Source organism: Procambarus clarkii, chromosome 67, assembly GCF_040958095.1.
Source record: "Procambarus clarkii isolate CNS0578487 chromosome 67, FALCON_Pclarkii_2.0, whole genome shotgun sequence".
Classification (NCBI taxonomy): Eukaryota; Metazoa; Arthropoda; class Malacostraca; order Decapoda; family Cambaridae; genus Procambarus; species Procambarus clarkii.
The window spans coordinates 25,443,004-25,470,382 of NC_091216.1; the positions used below are offsets into that span (position 1 = coordinate 25,443,004).

At 35.4% G+C, this 27,379-nt stretch overlaps 1 protein-coding gene across 15 annotated transcripts in view; it reads left to right on the forward strand.

Moving 5' to 3' along the window:
- Cyfip (Cytoplasmic FMR1-interacting protein Sra-1) overlaps positions 1 to 27,379 on the forward strand; it is a 53,636-nt gene extending 26,257 nt beyond the window's left edge. For 11 of the 15 annotated variants that reach the window (XM_069310514.1, XM_045757370.2, XM_045757367.2 and 8 more), the window contains 14 exons: positions 8,034 to 8,102; positions 11,753 to 11,826; positions 12,651 to 12,824; positions 13,835 to 13,909; positions 14,168 to 14,321; positions 15,591 to 15,790; positions 16,233 to 16,366; positions 17,621 to 17,812; positions 18,634 to 18,837; positions 19,175 to 19,269; positions 20,566 to 20,637; positions 20,789 to 20,955; positions 21,791 to 21,938; positions 23,201 to 27,379. In XM_069310514.1, the coding sequence (XP_069166615.1) occupies positions 8,034 to 8,102; positions 11,753 to 11,826; positions 12,651 to 12,824; positions 13,835 to 13,909; positions 14,168 to 14,321; positions 15,591 to 15,790; positions 16,233 to 16,366; positions 17,621 to 17,812; positions 18,634 to 18,837; positions 19,175 to 19,269; positions 20,566 to 20,637; positions 20,789 to 20,955; positions 21,791 to 21,938; positions 23,201 to 23,392 (1,950 nt within the window). In that variant the 3' untranslated portion in view covers positions 23,393 to 27,379. The remainder of the gene's footprint in view (positions 1 to 8,033; positions 8,103 to 11,752; positions 11,827 to 12,650; positions 12,825 to 13,834; positions 13,910 to 14,167; positions 14,322 to 15,590; positions 15,791 to 16,232; positions 16,367 to 17,620; positions 17,813 to 18,633; positions 18,838 to 19,174; positions 19,270 to 20,565; positions 20,638 to 20,788; positions 20,956 to 21,790; positions 21,939 to 23,200) is intronic. The other 4 variants (XM_069310516.1, XM_069310515.1, XM_045757373.2 and 1 more) reach the window with 1 other exon arrangement.

Here is a 27,379-nt window from a genome sequence, read left to right on the forward strand (position 1 = left end):
AAATAAACAAATTGCAGAAACTTCTTTTCACCAGATTAAACAGATAAAGCTTGGTGTTACAAATTACACAACACTGTTTTTCAATCAAATATTTTGCAAAATTATGTATTTTATTGAAAATTATAGTTCAATTATCTATCCAAAATGAGACTGGGTATGTGATATCCATTAAAAAGCAGCAATTAGATTTACCTGCTTGATTCCTGCTTGATCTCTGCCTTGTTCAAATTTATTTAAAAAACATTGCAGTTAACCAGGCTCGTGACAGTTCGGTCATTAACTGAATATGATTCTTCATTGTTCTCGACTATTTTAATGAAGGTCCTGGTGATTCGGAAGCAGCCTGGCTGGATTTTTATTTTCTGACTCAGTAATTTATGGCTTAAATATTATTTTTTGTTGCATGGTTGTGAATAATATTTATAAAGTGATCTTGTATTCTTCAATAGTTGTCATCTTGGTGTTTTTGAATGGTTGTTAGGTATCATCTTCATAGAGAATTCGGAATTAATTTAATAGTGACTGAATGCAATTAGGGAATGAGTGTAAAATGTCTTATTATGTGTCATAATTGTTTTGAGCAGCTCAAAAGAAGTTTAGACACCATTCAAATCTTGTAGTCAGAGATTTGTAATTTTGGGGACTTGGGTAAGCAGCATTCTGGTGTCTGGGAAATGTCATTAAGACAAAGTCATTAAGAGTTGGATGGGAGAATATAACTTTATATAGGCAGTAAGGGGAACTGAAATGTAATTAAAAGTTAAACAGGTTCAGTAAAGGAGTTGGCGTCATACTTTTTGGTTATACGATGTTCCGCAAGAGCATTTCTGGGCATATGAAGCTGCGGTGTGTTACATGCTTGTTTAAATGTATGGCTTTCTTCTTGGCTGTGGTGTGGGCAAGCAACTCATGGTCTTTGAGAGAGCTTGACCACCTCTCATGGCTGCAACATCTGGCATGCATGATAAGAGCATTGTTTTATTAAGGCTCGGTAATCCATTTAACATTTTTAACTTGAGTAACTCGAGAGTTTTACTTTTTCATCTTACCAGGATTATTATATACAGTATAGGTTAAATTGAGAGACATTTTGAATTTGTTTAAATGTTGGTAGCATAATGCACAATAAATGTAATGGCCACATGCATTATATTGTACATCAAAACCTCATCAGTTCAGCTTAATTATTGTGGATGAGTTTATAAAGTATTAGGAAGTAGAAGAACTTTTCCTTCTAGAAAAGCTTAGTATAATTAAAAAAATTTATAACCCAAACTACTAATTTTGGAAACTGAATTAAAATTGTTCTCAATTTTATGATGTACTACATACTGCACATACTGTATTACTTTCTCAGGTTCTTAGTTTTCCTTGGCCTTTAATGAACCTAGATTTTTTTTTTTTTTTTTTTACTTAAAATTAGAGACTATTTGCCCTAGGGCCATTGGGAAGAAGCAGAAGAAACTCGAGTGACAAAACAAAGTGAAGTACTGAATGTTGACGAACTCCCATCACATAAATGAATTCGTAATGATTCCGTGCTGGTGTGATCAGGTACTTGTACGTGTAGGAGCACACAAGGTGGTACGAAGGTTTAATGGGACATGTGGGCAAAGAATTAATGACTTGATGATGCTGGGGACTTAAGATATACATGTACTCAGACACAGCTGTAAAAGGGCAACTATGTCTCTCTATAAGAGTCACATAGGCAAAAAATGTGAATAATGATAGAGGTCGAGCAGTGAAAAAATTAAGATTTGTAATGACCAAGAGTAAAATAGTTGTGGAAAGATTAATTATTTGAGTTTATATGGGTGGAGGTTGGAGAGGCAGACCTGAGGTGTCAATATAATGAAAAGGATTAACTTTAGGAGTCCTGAGAAATATTTGTAGCATTGTTTAATCCATTAAGTATTCTAAGGGTTTTGATTACTAAAGGTAAACTCATAGACTACTATACTGAATATAGACTCGATGCATGTGTATTTTCAACATAACCGGCATTTTATAGAAAAACATTTAGTTGAGCATTTATATTTACGATCTTAAATGAAGCGTTAATTATTCCAAAGAAAGAGTTCACTAGATCTGAATTAAGAAGGTTTTAACCTGTATTGTTTATATATTCGATTCTTATGTCTCGCTTTGATAGTTGAGGTGTACATTATTAGTGTTCTATTGAAGTTCCTTGAAAGAACTTGCTGGGTAATGTGGGCATGTGGTCGTAGAAGCTGAATGCAGATGAATGCAAACATTTCTTCACCATTCTTACATAACAACTAAATTTGCTCTTCCAAGGAGTTTGTTTGCTTTTTTGTCATAATGACAGGCTTATGTGAGTGTCTTTTTCTTGGCAGTAGATTAACTGAATGTTCTTCTAGTTATATCAATAAAAATTTCCTTTGTGTGTAATTGGCACATTTATTTATATTTTTAAAATAGGAATATAATTTCTTAAAAATTTGCCATTCATGTTTAAAATAATTGGTAGTAAATAATGTATTTTTTTTTCATTAATTATGGCAATGCTCTGCAAATGATTCTTCCTATAGCCATAGAACAGTTCCATTGGTTCCACTTGCAAAAACAAGCCTTGCTTCATTTTGACGATGGAAGTCTCGCTAATTACATTGGTGTTCATTAACACAATCAGCTGGGAGAAGATCAAAAGTTGAGTGGTATTACAGTAGTTTCCAGTAAGAAGCTTCTTGTGGTAATTGGTGTCATGCTTGGACGTACTCAAAGTGTTGGTTGAGGTGTCCAGGGAATGTGCTCCCTTCCAGAAATGTATGTACAGTGGAACCCTGATTCGGCGAATCTTGGTTGGAATGCACGCTTCCCAGGCCGGATTTACTTGCCTGATTCTACGAACTCTTGTTCACTGAAGTTGGGAATGGGCTGATTTGCTTAGGTACAGAGTTCACTGGCTGGCAGGAAAGGTATCTTATCATAGGTTTAAAATAAAATTAAAAGATTTCCTTAGTGAAATCAGCCCATAAAACAGGGGAAACATTAGAGTATGAGTGGTAACTGTTAATATGGCTCCAATCACATTTTTAATGATTTTTGTAGATAGGTGCAACAGTAGAAGAAAGAGTTGGGACCTTGGGAAACCATTGAGAACATTTAAAATCAAATTCTATAGTTTGTTTTCATTTTGAGATTTCCTAGTTTTTGTTCATGAATATGGGCCTCCTGAATGCATCTCTGATTGCAACGAATCCCTCACTACAGCAAACTGAGGTTGGTCCCATATAATTTGTTGAATCGAGGGTGCACTATACCTGGTCAATGTGCTCGCTGAGGTATCAAAGAAAAATGCCTACTCTCCAAACCTAAATGGACCTTACATTTAGAAGAAACATTATTTTATACATGTGCCCTTTTATAATTATTAAAACTTTGTATAAATTATAATACAGCCTTAGATATTTGTTATGTCAATAGAATGCCCCTCTGATGAAAGATGTTTGCCTTGCTCCCAGGTCATCCAAGAACTTTGAGAGAAGTAAACTCAAAACTAGTGCCAACATGACTATTCTAATGTGCTGGGAAAACTTTTTTATATATTGTACCAGTATTTATATTTTTAGTAAAACAAAACAAAATCTATTAAATCTGTTGTTACTTAATACAAAAATAGTTAAGCAAAGCCTAGCTAATTTCCTTTTCCTTCAGTGTGATTTTGGTGTCAGTCAGGCATCTCTATCCTAGTTTTCAATCTCAGAAATGGAGTACATTATATAAGAAGCCACAATTAGCTTTATAATATTATTGTTTCTACATGGAAGGTATTCTACTCCTTTCTCAGGGCATAATATTGACCTGTGCTCTTGCACAACACACTGCCCCTCTCATACTCTACACCCTCTTCACCTTGGCTGTCTTACTTAGTTCAAGATTCGGTATTTGTTGAATATTTGTTTTATAGACTGTATACAGGAATTATTTGATCAATTGGTTAGTGATGGAGAAGGTATGTAAGCTTATGGACTTGTAAGAAGCATATGACAAGGATATAGAGCCAATTTTTAAGAAATTGTAATAAGCAATTAGAGTTTGTAAAATTCTATTTTTGCTTTGAAGTGCTTTTATGTAGGAAATGGAGTCTGGTCTTTAGGCTGTTTTTGTTGCTCTATCATACTCTTCCTTGGGTGTTCTGTTTTTGTTCTTTGCAGACTTCATTGACTTCTTTCATAAAACTGTTTTGAGCTCTTTCAGTCATACAACTTGGTGATTTACTGTTGTTTTCCTCCACCTGTGACTAGTAGATTGGGCAGGCTTTTTGCTGCTATGTTGCTTCCAGATGGTTTCTTTGCTTCTTCCTAGATTCTAATGTACTTGACTCATATCTGGTTATCTCTCGCTTTCTTCTTTGCTTCTGAAGTTTTTTCCATGAAACTTTCCCAAGCCTTGGCCTTTAGGTACCTCCTGTTGAATTATGGACTGATTTTCTCTTCTCGTTGACATTTCCAGTATGGAATGATCTTACCTGTGACCTCTGCTCATTACATGGTTGTGTATCCCACTGTAGCACAGCAGTCTACGTCCTAGGTTTGCAACCCAGGGACCCGAGATCAATCCTTGGCCTGGACAGAAACGGCTGGGCATGCTTTCTTTCACAAGATGTTCACCTAGGAGTAAAATAGATTCCCCTGGAGCTAGGTCACAGGTTGCAGTCTGAGGATGGTTAGTAGTTTACCGGAGGAGACCACGATAAGACTAAGCACAGGCTTCCTGTCCCCAACAATGGGAATTATCAATTACCCAGTATCTTGTTGTCTTCGCTCTAGGTCACTTTTACACTCGGCTTTGCATAGAAATATGTACTATCTATATGCAGGCGATGAGTCATAATAACGTGGCTGAAGTATGTTGACCAGACCACACACTAGAAAGTGAAGGGACGACAACGTTTCGGTCCGTCCTGGACCATTCTCAAGTCGATTGTGAGAATCGACTTGGTCTACGACGGATCGAAACGTCGTCGTCCCTTCACTTTCTAGTGTGTGGTCTGGTCAATATACTGTCTACATTTTCATTGTGGATGGGGTAGGGGGCACATTTGTGCATCGTTCGTTTGTATTCCAAAATGTCATTTCTTGTTGGTCATTAATTGTCCCAGCTGTATCAACATAGTGAAAGTGGCTTATGATCAAAAGCCGGAACTCTTTGCTATGGCTATAGAAAGGATGGCTTTGCTATGCTCTTAGAGAAAACTTAGCCCAAAACAACTCAAAGGTAAGTAATTTGTGTTTGCTGGATCAATTCTTAAACTTCGTTCATAAAGAAGCACTGCCAAGCTTTACTGCCATTTGAAAGAATTTTTTTTTTCAAATATTTAATTTTAAAGTTTAGAAGAAAAACAAAATGTGTGCTAATACATGTTTCATATGTTTTGTGGAATGTTTAATAATTAAGTTTTTTGGCAGTTTATTGCCAGTGTGGTTAGTTGTCTTCTTACAGTTAAGAGCTTAGGTCATCCAGTTGTTTGTTACTGAAGGCTTTCACTTAAACTCCAGCACTTAAATTAATCTTCTTTCATGCCTTCATTGTATTAATAAGGTTATCATCATTGTAATATTACACATTATCATGTAATAATATCTTGTCATCGTAAACCTGCACATCTCATACTATGAAGAATAAATAAAATGTTTTATTGTCTTAAAAAAAAGTATTCCAGCATTAGTTTTTTTCTTTGCAGTGCAGAAATGATAATCCACTTACTTTTCCAACCTTTTCCTTTGTCTTACCTAGAGGTCAGGCTGTGTTGTGTAGGGCCGATGGTTTAGACTCCCATCACCATTCCTTTAACCCCTGCACTGCTCAAAGCGCCTTTAGGCGCTCTGAGAGTTGTGCTATTTTTTTTTTAATTAGGCTATATTTTAATGTTTTTTTAATGTTTTCATTACTCTTTGTGCTTTTAAATGAAAATAGTTGAGTTTGGAAACATTTTGACATTAAATTTACCTGAATATTTATAAAAACAACAAGAATATGTCCTTGACAATTGCCCCAAGAAGTTTTTGCCGAAACCAGGTGCGCAGTGCAGGGGTTATTAATACTTGGCATTCATTAATTTTGTCAAATTCTAGGATGTTATTGTACATTTGTGTATGTTACTACTGAATAATAATGTGTTAAACTAGAGCACGTATGCAGCTGCAAACATTTGAGAAGTGGATGGAACTGGCTACAACCAAACTTTAAAAAGAAATATGCTAAACATGTTAATGTTGAAAGGGGTAATTAGTGCGTTGGGTAGGAACGGTTAGGAGGCAGGTTATAAACAGGTAGATCTCGCTCCCCCATAGTCACTGATAGGTAAATATGTAAGAAGTTTGCATATAAATAAGGGTGAAAAATACTATTATTTTGTTTAAGGGATTCCATTATTTGAAATAATGTTTGCGTTTTAACGTCCTTTCGTATATATTGGCTGCATTGAACGTGTGCAATTTTTAAAACGCTGATTTTAGTACGTATTATAATCAATTTTGAAAACAAAGGATGTTTTCCATTATGAAGTTCTGCACACTGGTGAAAATAATGCTAGAATTATACTGACTAACCAGGAAAGGCAGAGGGTAACAGCACTGACAAGTTTCAAACAATGCACAACAGGCTGATCTGATAATTATTTTACTTTTAACATATTTTATAATGTAAATTTAGATCACTTCTTGAAGGTGTTCAATGTAACTCACTTGAGTTGGTAATTTAAAGTTTGCCATGCCCCTGTACACAGCACACAAGATTATTCTCCTCGCTAAGAGTGATAGACTTGGGAATAACCTAAATGCACTTGGAAAAATTCATCAGGAAGCATTTGTGGGAAGCCTTTACATGTTATCAGCTTAATGTTGCTGCTACAGCCAATTTATTACTTTAGTTAATAAGTAAATTTCTTGTTATGAAAATTTCATGAATGACTACTTGACCTTCAATTTAATTATCTCGGAATTCCTCATTTCTAAGAAAATTTTAAAGTACAGTAATGGCCATGGCAATCAACATAATCAATATATATATATATATATATAGAATCCCAGAAAATTTAAGACATAATTTTGCTTGCTGAGTGATTTATTATCTTTGGTCAGAGAATTTGGAGCCTCCATTGCATGGATTCCATCTTTGATCGGATTTCTGATGATGAATCTATTTTATTTCCTGTCACCAAATGAGAAAGGAAGTCGGTTGATTGGGTTTCATATATAGTTCCCACAACTCATAACTTAAGCCTCTGGTGACTATACTGATTGCTGAGGTTTCAGGGAACCCATCTTTCAGAAACATAGGCATTCCAACATTGGAATGTTGTCTATTGTTTTTAATAATAGTTTTTGTCTATTGGTGATGACTATAACACCTGTTAAATACCAGCCTCACTATTTCATTAACGTTTTTACGCTGGTTTGCCATAATTAAGCACTGTACAGCTACAGGAATCTGATAGATAAAAATTGATTTTAGTGGATATAATGCCAGCACTTACACTAGACACACACCCACTCGCATACTGGTAAGCAGGATGATGTCAGCAGCACATGTATATTCGGTGAATATAAGAACAGCATTTACAATCTAATCAAGAATACTTTCTAGTATGCTTGAGTATGGGAGTCCAAATCATTAGTCACGTCGCTAAAATTTAGTGCACCATACTATACCATCCTTTGATGACCCATGTATTATCATTCTTCTCCTTCATTCACCTTAAAATTGTGAAAGAGTGATCATCTAAATTTGGTTTTAAAAATGTTGTTTGTGTTCTTAAAAACCATAGTATTTCTTCATTCATGATTTCAACTTTTTCCTTTCAGTAAGTATCATATTGTTTCAGTCTTCATTTGCTTCGCCAGTCAATTTTTTGTACTTCTGTTCTGTCACTCATATTATTTCAGATTTAATTTCGTGCATCTTATAAAGCTTTGATTATCTACTTCTCGACTGTATTTTCTTCATTCTGAATATCTTGACCTCATTCACTACTACTACTCTTGGTGCACCTGACTGTTCCCTAGACGTGCACAGTGGAACACCAGCACAATGAGGAATGCAAAGACTTGGTGGTCATGGAGAAGCGCATTCAGGTATCGCCTTCCATTACGTCTGTCTTGTCCTTAGTTGTTGTGCTTGCAGTGCCTGTGCATGCATTTGAATTTAAACCCCCCTTTTTGTTTTGTTTAGTTACTGCAACACATTGGTACTATTGTACATGGAGGTCACTTTGAAATGTGTTCTGTTTCTAAGTAACACTTCTTGCCTTATGGCGTGACAAGGGCATTATTCTTGTATGTGATGGGTTACTTGGTATAAATATCTTCTATAGTTAAGGTTTTATTGTTTCAAAACAGTCAGCAATTTGATCAAGTAGCCTTTCATGTATGTTTAAAATGTTTTGGTGCTGTGTAATTACGAAAACCCTTGTTTTTGTTAGTTTTTGTGTTTTATATTACGTTTGCCTGTGGATGTTACATTTATGATATGGTGTAAAGTAGACAATAGAAATACGGATTTTTCCTCATTTAAATTTTTGTTAAGTATGATCAACAGCAGCAGGTGCAATATATTATCAAATTTGATATATACTATTGTCTCATTAGAGTCTTTGATGGCTTTCCAATAAACCAAAAAGGTTTCTTGTCTAGTAACTGTTTGCTTAACAATTTGTAATACCGACATGCTGTGCTCCTTACAGTAGATAATTGTTGACGTACAGTAGTTCAAAAGGAATCTTACTTTTTTCCTTGTAATATCTAATATCACGTATTCAATGTATGACCTATTCAGGGCATATACATTGGAGGGGTCTCTCTCGACTCTTTATTATTGATACAGTATATAAGTGATATTTATGTATTGCATATTTTGATATGTGAAACTGTATTAAGTGACTTAATGAAAGCTTAACAACAAAACTTAAGTGTGAATATATTTGTTGTAGTGTTTTGATAATTTTCAATTGTATATTGAACTATATACAAAAAAATAAATCTTGGTGTATTATGAAACCAATTAAAGTTCTGAAGAGACATTTGGTATGACTGACTAATACATTTTCAGTTTTTTCTTCTTGTGTACAGAAAATGTAATATACTGTACAACGGTAATCATTCTGAACTTTCTAAAGTACTACATATATTGTTAGTGTATTCGTCTACAAAAGTAACCTAGGTAAGGTGTGAATAGAGACGGCATATACTAGAGACCATATACTATGTGCTATACTACTATACTGTGTAGTAGTACTATACTACTATATACTATGACCATCATGGTGGTTATACACCGTGTATGTATAATAGCTATTGATCTAGTATTCTATCAGATTATAAGTATTTAGTATGGAGCTATCAAAGCCAATCGAAAAGTTTTTTGTATCATACAGTAACCTGTTACTTCATTATCAATACATTTACATTATTAATCAAATGCAACTACATATTTACTTGTCAATTTTTGCAGAATATAAGGAAGTAACAATTTATATAGAAAGTGTATTATACAATATTTAGTAGTTTTAATTTCTCGATTTCATTAACAATACATTTAACAGGCCTTAAACTACTGTATTTGCAAATTAATATTGTATAAGCAGATAAATTAGCTTTATCAATGGAAGTCGCATCTGGTTGTCATTTCTGGGAGATTCTCGTCATAATTGATACTAGAGTAGGTTTGTATTATTTTATTTCTCTCTCCTTTTAAGCCTAATATATTATTTTTTCTATTTGTTGTGTGGCAAATTCTTTAAAACTTTGTTGCAAGTTTGTTTTCAGTATTGAAACTCATGTTGTCTCCTAATCTTTCCTCTCAGACATAGAGTACTTTAAATGCAGGGGTCCATTTTTTCTCGGGAGCCTGTAAAACGAAAACGAAAAAGCCTGTAAACGAGCCTGTAAACGAAATGTCTTCGTTTAAATACGTTTACTTTTCCTATCTGCCTTGTTCCAATAACACTTGCTCACCTCCTTATGAAATATCCTGATTTTCAGGATAAGAAATTTTGCTTTCCCACCGTTTCTCCGAGTCATATGACACTCGACAAAATCCTATGTGAATTGGATTGTTTTGACGCAACTCTCCTTGTATCTTTGTGTTCTCGTATTGGCATCCTGAGTGACATCTAGGAACTTTTTTATTCTCTGACACAGATGGTGCTTTACTGTACAGTATACATTTTTGGGTGTGTTATCTTTTTGATAATTACTTAAATAACAATTAAATAACTTTTTAAAATGGAAGTTGACACACTAAATACACAAGTTTAATGAATACCCATACTTCTATATATCCTAACATACACACAATTATTTAGCATTTGAATAAATGTAACACAGAATGAGTGTTGTGGGTGCTAAGAAAATAGTAGCATACATTAGCTTATACTGTATGGTGGCACAGTATTATATTACTTCTCATTGTTTATGCGCGACCATGGATTTTTAGACATGTTCCACGGTGTAAAAGTTTGAATACAATACAAATGTTCTTAGTGTATGGACAGAACGTAATAAAATATGGTTCTAGGTTTCCATGGTGTGGTGCAGCACTGTCTGGGGTCGAGCTTTTATCCTTGACTTACTGGGTTGGCTTTTTGAGTTAATTTGTCCCTCAATAAGATGTTTAGTGAATCGAATCCCTTTGATGTTGCTCGTCTTGTGTGTGTGTGTGTGTTTGCTCTAGTACAGTATTGGCATCGTGAGATATTTATGACTTTGCTTATCCCATGACACGTGGTGCTAAATAGTCTTCCGGGCTTGGTGCTCTCTTTAGATAATTACTTAATGGTTTTGCTTGTCACTCATGCATTTACCACATCTTTTATTCATCAACTATAAGTGAACATGACCTAAAATGTACCAATAAAGTTCTTAAATTATTAATGACTTGGACACATTACTCTGATAATACAATGAGAATTGTTTAATTTGCTACTGTCTTATTTAATTTTACACAAATATACATTAATCTTAATATACATTCTTTACTTGATTGGAAATCTGGCTAAAATTGTAATTTAAATGATGTTGTACAGTATATATATATAGGCATGACATCGGCTTTGGTCACTGATTACTGTTTTTTCGTTATATAGCATTTTCTCTCTGAAGCAAAGAATTGTTCAGCCTTATGCAGTGCACAACATAGGGCATTTATTATAGCCCTATACAACATCTGCTTATTTTCTTTAAAGCTTGCATATTCCAAAGTTAGTGATGTATCATTCAGTTTTAAATATTTCTACGATGCATCCGATTGGTGATGAGCTTATAACTCATTAAAGCCAACTAACATTTGAAAGTACATTATACTCTAAACTTTTGATGTCATTTTTGACAATGTAATTGGCCCCTGACAGTCCATGCTGTAGATCTATGCTGTAAATACAAGTGATGGCAGGCGAGCTGGTCATGCACGCAACTACTGTACCTGCCGTGCTTTACTAACTCCTTCCAGTTTGTCATTCAGTATGGGTTGTTCTTTTTTTATGAGGAGAACTGCGTATAACAATAAATACTATACAATATTTTTATTTGATTTTAGATCGAGACTTGTGAAATTGAGTATGAGCTAGCCATGCCCATCACTAGCAAGTTGATCATATACTGTAGACAGGAGTGAAGAACAGCACAAGATTAATTCTAATGTGACTATTTTTCTACTTTTCTTTTTTTTATCTTATTTTTTTATATATATATATTAGAAATGATTTATGAGATTTCTATTCCCTCAACAGTTCCCCATTGAGATGTCTATGCCATGGATCTTGACAGATCACATCCTTCGCTCCAAGGATGCATCAATGATGGAGTAAGTTGTATTTTGATTTGGAATAATATATAATATATACAGTATTGTATATACAATACAGTGTATGCAAGACCTCTCTTGTGTTTTGTTGCATTATGCTAGAACTGTGACATTCACACGACTTTCAAGAGACTATTGTCCTCGAGTGTCTTATTGCAGCATATTATACACAGTATTTTAGTGACCTCTAGCAGGCATATCTGGGAGATGAGTTGGTAAGGTTTCTGTAAAGTAACTTGTAGAAAATCCTTAATTATACTAGGAGGGGTACCCAGCAGGGCCTGGGTACCCCCCCTCCCCACCTTTCCCCACCCCTATTCCCCCCCCTTCCCTAGTCCCCCTTCTCCTAGTCCCCCCTCCCCTCGTCCCCCCCTCCCCCATCCTTCCAGTATAGATAACTGCTGAATGTTGTTAGATGATACGGCTGAGTAAAGCACAATGGTTTTATATTCCTTGTTCAAATATTTGATGAAGATTGCAGTCAATGCAGCACCGATCCACTGCAAAGATTAGATACATTTAGAATGAGTAAACATATATATGGTATTTTGCTTTATTAACTTTTTAGTCAGTAAGTGGTTGCTGTGCTGCTGAAACCTGTGCGCTTGGAAGTGGCTCGGTTATATATATTACAGTTTAAAAGGAAAATGGATTAAAAGACGTAGTGACAGTAATTGCTTCTTCTTGGATATTTTGTTAAATGTTATTATGAATTGTACTATTAAATATGTGAAACTATTACCTGCACACAAGTTACATGTGAATAGTATCACATACATTGAAGAAAAGTGCTGCTAAATATGCATGTTAAATTTTCATTCCAGATGTGTCCTATATCCATTAGATTTATACAATGACAGTGCTTACTACGCACTCACTCACTTCCGCAAGCAGTTTCTCTACGACGAGATTGAGGCAGAGGTCAACTTGTGCTTTGATCAGTTTGTTTTCAAGTTATCTGAGCAGGTGTTTGCCTATTATAAACATCTTGCTGGCAGGTAGGTGTGAACAGCTTGTGTTTACAATGTATAGTGTTTAGAATAATTGTTTTACACTTAAAATGCCAATTAGAAATTGATGGAGTTGGTTATGTTAATTTAGAGTACAGTCAGATTTTTGTCTGAGTATGTTTCATACTAATTTGCATATTAGCTGAATCTAGTGTAGAAATAACAATTCCTTTTCCATTTTTTTAGATTATTTTCTTGCCATGAGTCATACAAATTAGAATTTTACAGTTCTAAAGAAAGGGATTTATAATACATGCTGGCAGCAGTTGACAAGAGTAATACTGAATTTGTGGAATGGTGTTGCTCAGTTTTCCAGGCTTTAGTGTTTTAATGTTTTTCATGTGTTTGTTCTGGCATTGTATCTTGAACCTTCTTTTGACTGTTTCAAATGTTGTCGTTGTGATTAGGTAAGCTAAATTAAGTTACCGTAATTTATTTTGCAGGAAAGCATTATTGTAATTGTATATTGTAATTAATGGAAGAAAGTGGAAGTGGAGGAGGCAGCAGCAGCAGCAGCAGTGGTGGTGGAGGAGGACATAGTGGAGGACATAGTGGAGGACATAGTGGAGGACATAGTGGAGGACATAGTGGAGGACATAGTGGAGGACATAGTGGAGGACATAGTGGAGGACATAGTGGAGGACATAGTGGAGGACATAGTGGAGGACATAGTGGAGGACATAGTGGAGGACATAGTGGAGGACATAGTGGAGGACATAGTGGAGGACATAGTGGAGGACATGGAGGTGGAGAAGGATGAATAGTCATTATCAGGAGGGGGGGGGAGGGTGATACGATAACAATTGAGAACTTAATATTTAATATTGCTGTTTAAATGATAGGCCATTATAGGTGTAAATAGTAAAGTTAATTTGGATTTAATTGCCCTAATGCTAGGTTTATTAGAATGTACCTGTCAAATAATTTACAAAATTGTTTCTATCTTGCATCTCCTTGAAATGTTTGTAGATACCAAAATATGCTGCTTTTATTTTCAGTATACTTCTGGATAAACGCTTCCGAAGTGAATGCAGTCAACACAACATGAGAATTCACTATCCACCAGCTAACAGGTAAGCTATGAAACTGTTGAATCTGACTCCCAGTTCCTTGCTACCGATTCAGGTTGTGAGCATACTGCATCGTTACACTATAGATCATGACAACATGGATGTAGATATGCATTGTTGTGCCTGATACATTAATGCAAGTTCTTTGTTGCCTAATAAAACATTAAAATATATGTAACCTAGCTACACAAATTAAAAATACTATGTTATGAAGCATTACTGTATGCAGGTTTTCACTGAACATTTCTAACCGATTGATAGGTATGAAACTTTGCTGAAGCAGCGCCACGTCCAGCTCCTGGGGCGTAGCATTGACCTGAACAAGCTTATCTGTCAGCGCATTAATGCCTCCATGCACAAATCTCTGGAAGTGGCCATCTCTCGCTTTGAAGGGGCGGACATTACTTCCGTTGTGGTAATTATAATCATTTTTATCTTGGGGTGTTTGCTCTTAGGTCTTCCCATACACACACAGTAAAGTCACGGTAGCATACAGTATTCTGTTTTTATCGTGTTCCCAGAAAAGAAGCCTTATAATTTTCAGAATTGTGTGTGTGCTGGTTTCTCCAAAATGTTCAGTGTTTGTGTGATAGATAGAAAATGCCTTCATGTTTTAGCTTGCACCTTTCAAAGACTTGTTGTAAAATAAAATGTTAACATGTTGTTTTGGAGCAGGAGGATAAAGATGACAACCAATAGCAAAGCTACAGCAACTACACACGTGCCTTGGTGCCAGGGGATACCCCTAGTAATCTTGGTTGCAAACAGTACCCGAGAAAGTTTTATCGATAGTGCCAGTTAAATATGGTAATTTTTCTTTTTATGGCGGAAGAGTGGTTATAGAAATTATTACTTAATTTTCAAATATTTAAGTCTTTGAAGCATCCCATACAGTATTTTTAAGGTTTCATCATTGTAGCCCAAATAGTTTTAAATTTGCAATTTTCCCCAAATTTCTCAATACGGTACAGTATCCAGAAATGAAAGAAACTACTGTACTGTACTGTCAGCCTATGATAAATGTCAGAATGCAACTTGTTGAATTACTGCTAAATTATAATGGGATTTAACTCAGTGCAGTATTGTATAATTAACCAATTTCATTTGCAACTTCCCGGCCAGATATTGATTAGTATTAAAATTATGTGTAGACAGCTAGTGGTGAATGGTAGTCTCATTCCCCACCAGTACATCCCAGTTATCTTGTGTGTTTCTCTCATTCCCTCCTCCTCCACCCCTCCTCCTCTTCCCCTCTTTATCAGCACCACCATTTCTTACTCCACTACCACCACCACATTTAGGATGCATTAATGCATTAATTACAATAGCCTGTATTAAATACTATAGCCAGTGTTCAGTATCCAGCCTGTACTTGGTACAGCAGTCCATGTTCAGTATACCATCCTGTGCCTTGGTACCAGCATTTTGTGCTCATTAGTCTCCCTAAACCTGTTATACTTCATGAACTCATTTCAGCCATCTGTAATCCTTAGGCCTCTCCTGCACTCACTGTTCTCATTACATCAATGCTGCTTGCTTCCTGAGATATGCTGGCTCTAGGGTGTCTTTCTTGACTTGACTTTGTGCACTCGGAATGCATTTAGCATCTAGTTTGTTGAGTATTGTATTTTACTTTGCTTTTGAGTTGCTATTTAATATATATTATTTATTCACTTGATTTTAGGAACTGGAAGGTCTGATTGAGGTTAACAAGTTGACTCATAAATTACTGTGCCAGTTATTGGTATTGGATGACTTTGATGCTCAGCTCCGGGAAGCTAACCACAATGTACTGGCTCCCTACGGCAGAACCACTCTTCATGTCTTCTGGGAACTCAACTATGATTTCTTACCAAATTATTGCTATAATGCAGCAACTGGCAGGTAATACTTATTTCCATTCTTGTACAAATTACAAATGGACCTCAAAGACCAGGATTGAATGTGTGTATTCATTCATTCATTTGTAGTTATGTTCAGGGAGTCGGTTCAAAGTATTTTTTAGTAAGTCTTGTATTTATGCAAACATAGTGAAGCTAGACACTAATATCCAGTTGTAGAGCTCATGATGTTTACAAAAATGTTTAGCCTGTAGTATTGAGAGCAGTAACCTCTTACAACATAATGGGGATTGCCAGAAAGACATAACCACATGCTAGATGGAGTCAATCTGTGGGTGCATGTGGTTCTTACCTATGGAGTTTTGGCCTTCCATACTTGTTTCTTAATTAGTGGTATTGAGGGATTTTATATATAGACCTAACAATGTTCTGTCCTGAATGTCTTGTACCTAATCACCTATTTGAGATAATGTTTTTCTTCACAGATTTGTGAAGGCAGTAGTGACAACTTTTGCTCAGGCAGTACAGAGAGACAAGCCTCCAAATGTAGCCCCATACATGGTTTGGGGAAGTAAAGCACTCAATGTTGCTTATAGCACAATATATTCACAGTATTCCGGTAAGGCCCCTAGTATCTCTATTTCTTTGTCATTTTTCACTTGCTTGACTAGAGCTGTGTGATCTATATATAGCATTTCATTGTTTAATGAACCTCCCTGCTATAACCTTCAAGAATCCAGAAAAAATGTAAAACATTATTCTGAAAATGTATTTTTTCCGCTTAAGAAAACGTACAATGTAGAAATTCTCATGGTTCTGAAGGAGACCGCAATACCCTTTATAATTTATATTACAGTACCTAAAAAAGACTTTTTTACTACTCTGTTTAGCCATAATACTTTGTGCCTAATGAACACAAACTCAAAATGCTATACAGTAAATGTATAAAATGCTTTTATAAAAAATGAAATCATCAGACAGCAAAAATAGCAAGTGATAGATGCACTTGCACTATGGCTGATTCTAGAGCGTGATGTGCAATCAGTCGGCAAGTGACCCCTTCATATCTACTTATCCTTTACACATCTATGATTTGTTCTTCAATAATGATAATACAGTAATGATATATTTTTGGTCGTCTGCTACACGTACAGTACCTTCATTCTAAGTGTAATAATACCCATTTCTATACGGTAATATTGTATAGTTGAAGATAAAGTACTGTACTGCTGAGACATTGCTTGAAAATGATATGAAAAATATTGATGGTCATCGTTAATTTACATTTTAACACAAAACTACTTGTTAGGAGCAATGAAATGGAACATACTGTGTGCTTTTTTAATGTGAGATAGACCTATCATTAGTAAAACATGTATGTAAAAACCTGCCCAAATACATATAATATAAGAGAAATGTTTACTCTTTCATACATATTGTATTCTAAATCTAATAGCACACTGTAACACATTAATATGAGATTATTATTATTTTTTTATGCAGAAGGGTACAGATGATGTCTGACTTCTGTTAGCAGGCATAGAGGTCTTCCTTTCCACAGCTTGTACACAGCTTCCTTTCCACAGCCTTACCCTACTAGTTTTCCCTTCCCAGTTTGGTGCTGTCTTTTCGTAATTACTTAGTTAATTTACTAGTTTTCCCTGTTACCGCATTAGTTAGAACATTGTTATAGAGTACAGTATATCTTGAGATGTTATCTTGATATGATTTCGGGGCTTAGTGTCCCCGCAGCCCTGTCCTCGACCAGGTCGCGGGACCTCGACCAGGCCGCGGGACCTCGACCAGGCACTATACTGTACAGCAATTTGGTAAATTTGTGCGTTTTCTTTTATAAATTTCTGACCTGTTGCAGGTTTCCTGGGACCACCTCACCTACGCTCTATTGTACGTGTATTGGGGTACCAGGGCATTGCTGTTGTGATGCAAGAGTTGCTTGAGATCATTCACTCCCTCATTCAAGGAAATATTCTGCAGTTTACTAAAACACTTCTCCAAGCCATGCCAAAGCAGTGCAAACTTCCCAGATATGACTATGGTTCTCCAGGTATGGTTTCTATCTTGTCCTTATTTAATGCTGTTCCATTATTATTGAATTACAATTTTTAAATATTGCCCAAGATTAAATCTAGATGGGGAAGGTGCATCAAGTATATATATGACATACATGTGTGTATATCACGAAAATAAACACGTGATTAAGAATGTGACAATGTCAGACCACGGAGGAAAATGAAACAGGAATTTCCTTAAGTACTTTCGTATATTAAATACATCTTCAGAAGGAATAAAAAAAAATAATTCCTTCTGAAGATGTATTTAATATACGAAAGTACTTAAGGAAATTCCTGTTTCATTTTCTTCCGTGGTCTGACATTGTCATATGACATACATGTATACACGGCTTCAGCACCATATTCACTGTTTAATACTGTATGGGAAAATTCCTAGAATATATCAGATGCCAGAATAGTATATTTATTCTATGGATATCAGTCAAAGAACTTCATAAATTAAAGAAACCTAACATGAAGAGTCTTTCTGGAGTCTCACTACAAATATTATGGTGATTGCATGTAATGCATGGAGTGATTGCTGTTATACATCCCAGCAATGAGAGTTGCTATTTCTAATACTTACGAGTGGTAATACACTTATTCACAGTGTACACGTAAACGATAAAATTTGAAGCAGCATTGGGCATCCATTTTTGAGTTGCAGGAATGCAATCTTTAGTACTGTATATGAGAGACAAGATTTGTTTTATTTTTGAAAGGACGTAATGCATTTTAAATTTTATTTTTGTTTTGCATGCTGTGGAAGTGCTCTTGCCATATTCTGATAAGTACTCTGTAATTCCCATAATAGGTGTCTTGGGTTATTACCATGCTCAGCTGAATGACATTGTGCAGTATCCAGATGCGAGAGCAGATCTTTTCCACCACTTTAGGGAGCTGGGCAATGCTCTCCTCTTCTGCTTGTTAATAGAGCAATCACTCACGTTGGAGGAGGTGTGTGACCTCTTGCAGGCAGCTCCGTTCCAGAATATTTTACCAAGGCCATTTTGCAAAGGTGAGAGCTTATCAGTCGATTGAGAAAACAATTATCTCTTTGTTCTCGTGATTACTTTTGATTGACATGTTTGGTGTAGTTGTTTATACAGTGCTGTATGTAAAATCTGTTAAAGCAAACAGGAGGGGTTAACAAGTGTTTTTAGCTCTTATTCATCATTTTATGTTTATATATTCTCAGCCTTTTCACCTTTTAATTTTTGTTTATATGTAACAATAGTTTTTACCAATTGTCATAATTTGGCTGTAAAATATTACACTAATTTTTTATTTTTTGTGGGAAGAGGGTAATTTACAAATATAGCATGTTGATTTACTCAACATTCAATACTCTACAGAGGGTGAGAAGCCCGAAACCAAGCAAAAACGTCTCGAGGCTAAATATGCTCCTCTACAGATTGTATCCAATATCGAGAGACTCGGGACAGCAAAGGTGAGTGAGGAAAAATCAATGCAGTTCATATTGTGATTTAAAATTTTTTGTTAACACTGGTTTCAATAGTTTATTTGCAATTACTCTAACTGCTGGACCTGGATTCTCATCACAAATGATGGCAGGCATTTTAACCCTAGTAAGTGTAAGGTAGTGGAGTTGGGAAAGGAACATAAGGACTCCCGAATTCAACTATTCCATAAGGAAAGCAACTACTGTACAGGGGGGAATTATCAGGGAAAAGTGCCAGGCCATTACGACTATATAGCATTTGGAAGGGGTCTGGAGAAGGATTTGTGATCTATCTTGAGGTTATCTTGAGATGATTTCGGGGCTTTAGTGTTCCTGCGGCCCGGTCCTCAACCAGGCCTCCACCCCCCAGGAAGCATCCCGTGACAGCTGACTAACACCCAGGTACCTATTTTACTGCTAGGTAACAGGGGCATAGGGTGAAAGAAACTCTGTCCATTGTTTCTCGCCGGTGCCCGAGATTGAACCCAAGACCACAGGATCACAAGTCCAGTGTGCTGTCCGCTCGGCTGACCGGCTCGTGAGGGACAGGAGAAAGAAATAGTACCCAACCACTTGGACGCTCGTCTTGAGTGTACTGGAAATGAAAATAGCAAAAATCTCGAGGGGGTCATAATTCTAGCACTTGGCACCAGAGATGCATATAAATACAATAACCTTGCAGCATATGGAAAGCCGGCAAAGATAAGAGTTCAATTAAATTAAATTTTTTTTATTGTAATTTATATAACCTATGAGATGAATACTAGAATATGCAGAATTGGAATGGAGAAGGACAGTTTCTTTAAATTGAGAGAAAACCTGACAAAAGAACATGGGTGGGATGTTGAAAAAGGAAAACAAATAAAAAATAAATATGACCAAATCTGCATAGGTGATCAATAAGTGAAATAAACTTAAAACTTATGAAAGCCACCTCCATCTACAACTTCAAGATTATATATAACACAGAATATATAAGTCAAGAGATTTACAACATACACTAGGTACAAACTACTAGGTAGCAAGGTATAAGAATCTAGACCCCACTTGCCTGCAGTCACTGATAGGGAAGTGGTGGGCAGTGAGACGGTGGTATTTATCGTTTTGGCTACTCTTTACAACAGCCTGTGCACACACCACTCGTTACATTGTCCTGTTCATATCTTGAAATGTGCCGGTCCAAGTACAGGTATAACCTTTTTTGGTTGTTCTTGTGTGATTGAAATGTATCTGGTTATGTCATTTCTTTATGATTTATTTTTAATATATAGTTTTGTATTTCAGCAAGCTATGATTGCCAGAGAGGGAGACTTATTGACAAGAGAGAGACTATGTTGTGGCCTTTCAATTTTTGAGGTAAGTGACTTCAACATTATATACAGTACAGTATTATGTATTAGTTGTTCTTTTTAAACTTTGGATAGTTCTTGAGAAAATTTATTTACAGTATACTACTGTCTTTACGATTTTGAAAACAATGTATGTGTAATTTTTGTCTTGTCTGCAGGTAATTCTGACGAGAATTCAAACTTTCCTTGAAGATCCAATTTGGCACGGATCTCCGCCTGCTAATGGTGTAATGAATGTGGACGAGTGCACGGAGTTCCATCGCCTGTGGTCGGCACTTCAGTTTGTTATGTGTATTCCTGTAGGAGCTAACAACTTCACTGTTGAGTAAGGAAAAAATTGTTCTTTATGCTGCAGTAGCTGGTAGGAGTGCAAGGAATTCTTTTTAGAATCATAACCTGTATTTGCTATTATAAAGATTATAGATCTATTTGTGAATATAATTGAGCACAATGTCGTAATGGATAACAAATACCAGTGTTCAAGTACTCTACAACTTATCATGGGAAAACGGAAGTTGAGCCATAGAAGAACTACCGCAGGAGGGTCAAGGGGCACCTACTCTCCCAATTCTGGTATTTTCTTAGGTTACACTTGTACTGCAGCAGAAGCAGCAGCACCTGGTGATGTGCTCTGTGCTTGACAAAAGTATGTATGTGTGTCTGCATCAAGAAAGGTAGAAGAAATAGCAAATGCATAACTAATACAGAAAATGGCAACATACATTGTAGGAAAGTTGATCTATTAAGAAAATGTTTGAGTTAGATAGGTCACCCTCTCAGATTGGTGATCTGCTGTTACAGTAGGCAGTGTTATCTTGAGATGATTTCAGGGCTTTTAGTGTCCCCGTGGCCCGGTCCTCGACCAGGCCTCCACCCCCAGGAAGCAGCCCGTGACAGCTGACTAACACCCAGGTACCTATTTTACTGCTAGGTAACAGGGACATAGGATGAAAGAAACTTTGCCCATTGTTTCTCGCCGGCGCCTGGGATTGAACCCATGTCCACAGGATCACAAGTCCAGTGTGCTGTCCGCTCAGCCGACCGGCTCTCTTGTGTGTGTAGATTACAGCCATGAAAATGCTATTCATCATAGTTCAGTAAACTGACTTATTTATTTCCATTTTATTAAATGTTTTTTACAATGAATACTTTTTTCCCAGGCAACTATTTGGTGAGGGTTTGAACTGGGCAGGCTGTTGCATGATAGTCCTCTTGACCCAACAACGAAGATTTGAAGCCCTTGATTTCTGCTATCATATACTTCGTGTGCAGAAAGTGGATGGCAAGGATGAACAAATTAAGGGAATTGTAAGTATAGTCATATGTTTTTGTTTATAATTTTGTGTAGATTGGTAGTTGCTTTAAGTCAGTACTAATTGTATGAGAAATGCTGTTAAGTGAAGAAATGTCTTGCTAGGTAATAGGAAAATAAAAAGATAAAATTGGAAAGATTATCGTTGAGCAGCGGTGTTATTTGGATCTGGGAGTTATGATGATGGTGAAGGATAAAAAAAAATGAATAAATGATTAATATCAAGCCACTGGAGTTCTAGAATTCACATCTTAAAGCTTTGTTATTAAAACTCTGTTATTCTTCAGCTTCATCTTGCCCTCGTGAGACACCACTTGGATTATGCTGTAACGTTTTAGGCACTGTACTGTAGAATGAATCGGTTTTTTTGAAAATATACAGAGGAGGATGACTAAGTTAGTTCCAGGCATTAGGAACCTTCTTCACGGAGTAAGAGACTTATGAAAATTAAAATTACTTTACCGAACATTTGGAAAACGTACTGGGCAGACTGACACACTGGCAGGAAGGAGCTGTACAAAGAAGAAATGCTGCTGCTGTTTGGGAGATTTTATGAAAGGGGGATAATCATTATTATTGATGTGTAACAGCCTGTTGGATCAAGTTATCACAAAACAAGCCTGGCCCTAGGCTGAGCTTTAGTAGTAGTACAGTACGTACTGTAATTCTGGAATCATCTCTAGATAAATTCTAGGACTATTACAATATCCCATTTTTAACCTCAACCTCTTAGCAAGATGAGGCAGCTTAATCTAAGGAATAAACAGGAATAAGACAAGAATAAACGGTAGGAAAGTGTTTTGGAACTAGTGCATTGTAGAGATCAATCAAAGATATGAGCTGTAGATTCAAAAGAAGAATTTATGAGTATTGGAGCAATTGTGATAGAAAAAACAAATACCATCCTAGAAGGAAAAAATGGGATTGGTATTGGAAAGGTGTCACGAAGAAGTATGAAGAATATTTAAGAGTTATTCTTATGAATAACTAGAGAATAACATAATAGCCATCACATCAGAGACATGTTTATGGATAGACTGAGGTGTTGAGGTAGATGGGTAGATGAGTAAATACTGTAGGTAGAAAAATTGAATTAGTGTTTAGTTTGTTAGCATTATTTCAATCCCGAATGTCTGGACCTAAATAAAATATCAGTTGCTTTTATTTATCTGGTGCCTCTGCTAAAGTGGCAGTAATTAGGCTCTGATCTAATACAAAAAACTAAATTAATATTAATGTTTCTATTTGTTCTCTGCAGCAATTGAAAAGGATGTGTGACCGCATCAGACGGTTTCAGGTACTCAACTCGCAGATTTTTGCTGTTCTCAATAAGTATCTGAAAACAAGCGATCCCGATAATCTACCTGTGGAACACGTTCGTTGTTTCCAGCCACCTATTCACCAAAGTCTTGCCAATCAAACCTATCAGCGACCAGACCACCTGCGCTGAGCCAGCTTTCAGTCTTGTAATGTATTAACTGCTGTACTTGTACAGGATGTAGATCCCACAGATTTATTCACTACGTGATAAATTGCATCTTTATATAGACACTATGCCTTGTGAATTCAAATTGAAAGTCATTTTGGTTTGAAGAAAAGACTCCTCTTCAGTTGTTGGCAAGGTGTTATGCATATTTGTTTTAGCATTTTTAAAAATCTGTTTATTCGGTGTTTAATATATTTTCTAAATAGTGCATACCTCAGGAAACAGGTATAGATAGAAGAATATTAGATGGATTTCTTGGGTGAAATTAAAAAAAATTGGTCATATTTGAATTTCCTAGAATTAAATTTAATAGCTTGATGTGTCACTTCTCAGTTTGTTTACTTACAGATCATAATATCCTTACCTGTAAGATGGTGTTGGGTGCTAAGGTTGCTCGTCATGTGATCATCACTGTCAGTATTGTCATTGTTGCTGTATAAATGGTATTACTGTGTAGTTGACAGCTGAAACAATTTCGTAGTCACTTCATTTGAACAAGTGAAGCTCCGGCTTCACTTACCAACCCGGCCTTAACATTTGTGTGTAAATCTTGCTCAAGCATATTTTTCTACTTTAAATTTTTGTTGTTAAACATTTAGTTCTGCCCCTTAACCTCTTTGGTTACTATGAGAAATTCTAAGTTGTGCCAAAACACTGGAAGCTCTCAATGGTTAAATTAACATCATTAAAGTTTTTGTGTTCCATGTTGCTTTATTCAAGTTGGTTATAAAGTGTTTTTTGTATTATGTAATGTCAAGGTATTAAAATTAATGAGTTAATAACTAGTAAGTTAAAAACTATTTGTTAAACAAAAGGCATGTAGATTTTCTGAGAAACAAATTTATTGAAATTACAATGTCTTAAATATTTTTAGTACATTTGAAATCTGGTTTAATGCCTAAAATTTTTGATAACAGTATACAGTACTGTTAATGCTCAATTAGTTTAACACTCATTGGGATAATTATAATTAAGGGAGTAGCTCTTTGGTTTTTGCTGTAATGAAGTTGACAAAGGAGCAAATTTGTTCCACCACTAATTGTGCAGGAAACACTTCAGGTTCCAGGCAAGCAGTGCATAGCCAACATCTTTGTGCAGTGATTATATCTGTCTAATTGATGCAGTGGTAATATTCATCCAGAGTATGTATATTAATCAGGTACTCTTGGTAATTGCCAATGCTCCTCGACTGGTACTGAGAGTTAACATGAGGAGTAAAGAAGGCTGTGAATGAAATGAAACATTTCATTTGTATTATCGCGCATAAATGCTACTGGCATCATGAATAACATTCTGAAGTTGTAATTTCTTATTTCTTTGCACAAATGTGGGGAAGGAAATTTTCTGAAAGCACATGGAGAAATGTGAAGTAGTTTTAGTTTGTGGAGGAGGCATTTCATGGTACCATATTGTGCAATAGAGAGCAGATTATGAGATATAGTACACAGGTAAAGGATAAAATATGTAAACATAGTTCTCGAGTCATATGGCAAAATCTATTATTTATTATGTTTTGAAAAAAATTTCACGAGTCAAATATGGTATGGATTATTGGTTTGTGCATGGTTCAAAATTGGCAGTTTAACCTTTAGATAAAACAGGACTAGCAAAGTTTTGTAAATCTAGATTAAAATTTTATGCAAATGATTAGAGATTTCATTCTGATTTTTCTGACATTAGTGCTTAATAACTGATGAATGTTTTGTACGATAAAGAGGAGTGATTGTAGGAGGGTACATGTCCTCTGATGTAGAGACTTGGGTATGGATTAGGTAGTCTTAACTCTTGAGATGTGAGATGTTAATGACATTGTGTTTTCATTCCACTTACAAAAACCTGAGAAGAGATTCATTAATAGAACTTCTTAAGCTCTGATAATAATTAATCAAAAGTAGTCTTATGTGTCTATGAACTGAAACAAAAAGTAAATTTCAAACTGTTTAACGATATGAAGTTCTTGATTTACTTAAACATGGATTAATAGGTATAGTTTTCCTTTCCTAGTGCACTGTAATATTCATTTCTATAATGAAGTTTCTATAGTTCTTTTGGGATAGGAATGTGGACAATAGGTAGAAAGTGCAGAAACAAGGACTTCAGCTTCCATGTTTGCTGAATGAAAACTTTTACTTTTGTGTTCTATGAAGAATATGTATATTTTACACTAACTACTGAAACAATCTTGGGTATTTTTTCTATTCACATATCACCGATAAAAGTAAATACTCATATATTTTATACTAGATATGTGCGATGAATTCAAGTGGACCTCGCGTTACTTCTCTTGATCAATTTCTAGTACTGTATATATATATATATACATGTAATTTAACTTATTCTGTATCTGATGCTTTGCTTTTACCATCCTTGCAATTTTCTGGGAGAATAATACATTTCTTGACACCTTTTAAGAGGACAAACAAAAAATATTGAAGACAGACATCAGCAACAAGGAACTCCTCCTCCTCCTCCTTTGGTTGATAGGTAGTGAATTGACTGCTGTGTGGTGGTGCTAGTGCACTGGATTGAGAAGGAAGGAACTGGTGTAGTACTGTAACCATTTCCAAGAAAGTAAGGAGCAGTTGAGACCATCTTTGTGTAAAACTTTTTTTTTTTTTTATCCATTTCGGTTGATTGTTACAGCCATCTATGTAGCATCACTAAGTTGAATAGCAAAATCATTCTCTGTATTAGTTATGTTTGCTATTTTTTTTGACAAGTGCAGTAACTTGGTTTTATAGAAAATAGTTGAAAAATATAAAAGCTTAAGTTGTTTATTATACCAAAGTCTACCAGATTATATAATTTAAGTATTCTTATGTTGTATTGTTAATGCACTCCTAATACGGTACATTCATCTTTATACCAAAAGTTTATGTAAAAAAATAAAATGAAGACTAATTATGTAACTGACAAATATAGAATAGCTTTCAAGTTCAGAATCAGTTAGGAAAGAGTGGTGCATATTGTATATTCTTACTGAGGGACAGTATATTCTAGATCATTTTACATATCCTTTAATGTCAATCTAAGATAACAAAATTTTTTACAAGATTAATGTATGTAAAGGTAGACTAATTAATTGACCAAAACTAAATTTTATTAAAATGGTATTTATGAACAGCACAAACTCTCACAGTTTAATTTTGTATTATCCTTTAAAGCACATTTCATGTGGAAATTGAACTATTTATCACTAATCACTTCATATTACTGCCTTAGTGTAGTGGATTATTTAGGTTTGTACTGTATATATTATTACATAACTTCCCTACTCTAGTTATAAATATATATATTTTGCCTCTATTCATTTTTCGTGAAGTATCTTGTTATAACATGTTACCAATATTGGCCATTTATGTGATGCCCGAGGGTTATGTGCACAAGCGTTAGAGCAAAATAACCTGTGACTTTACCAAATTTTTTTATACCGAATTGTTGTTGTTAAATAATTGTGGAAGTGTCGTCTGACTCGGTGGTTGTTGAAAGCCACCCATTTAAAATGCCAGTTAAATAGATGTTCAAAGCCGTCTGTGTTCAGGACACTAATTTGAGTATTTTTCACATATAGATTGAATAACATTAATATTCTAATCTTCTGTTGTACATTTTTTTTATATTTTGTTTGTCCTTGTGCATGTATTACTCTTAATTAATGGAGGTGTTGTGATAAAAATTAATGACATTTCTGTATTGTATGTTATTCTGTGACATTATATCAATAATGATGTATTGTTAGTACCTTGAAAAGTAAGTTAGAGCTCTCATCACTGCTGACAGTACATGTATAGCAATACCAGTATGTGCCAGAATTTTATTTGTTTTTTTTTCAGATAATGTAGGATACAGTATTTTGTTTGCCACTCAATAAGTCAAGCCACAAATAACTTTCTGGAGAATTCATGTATATTATTAAACTTTTTATCAATAAATCAACTTGCATGAATCTCA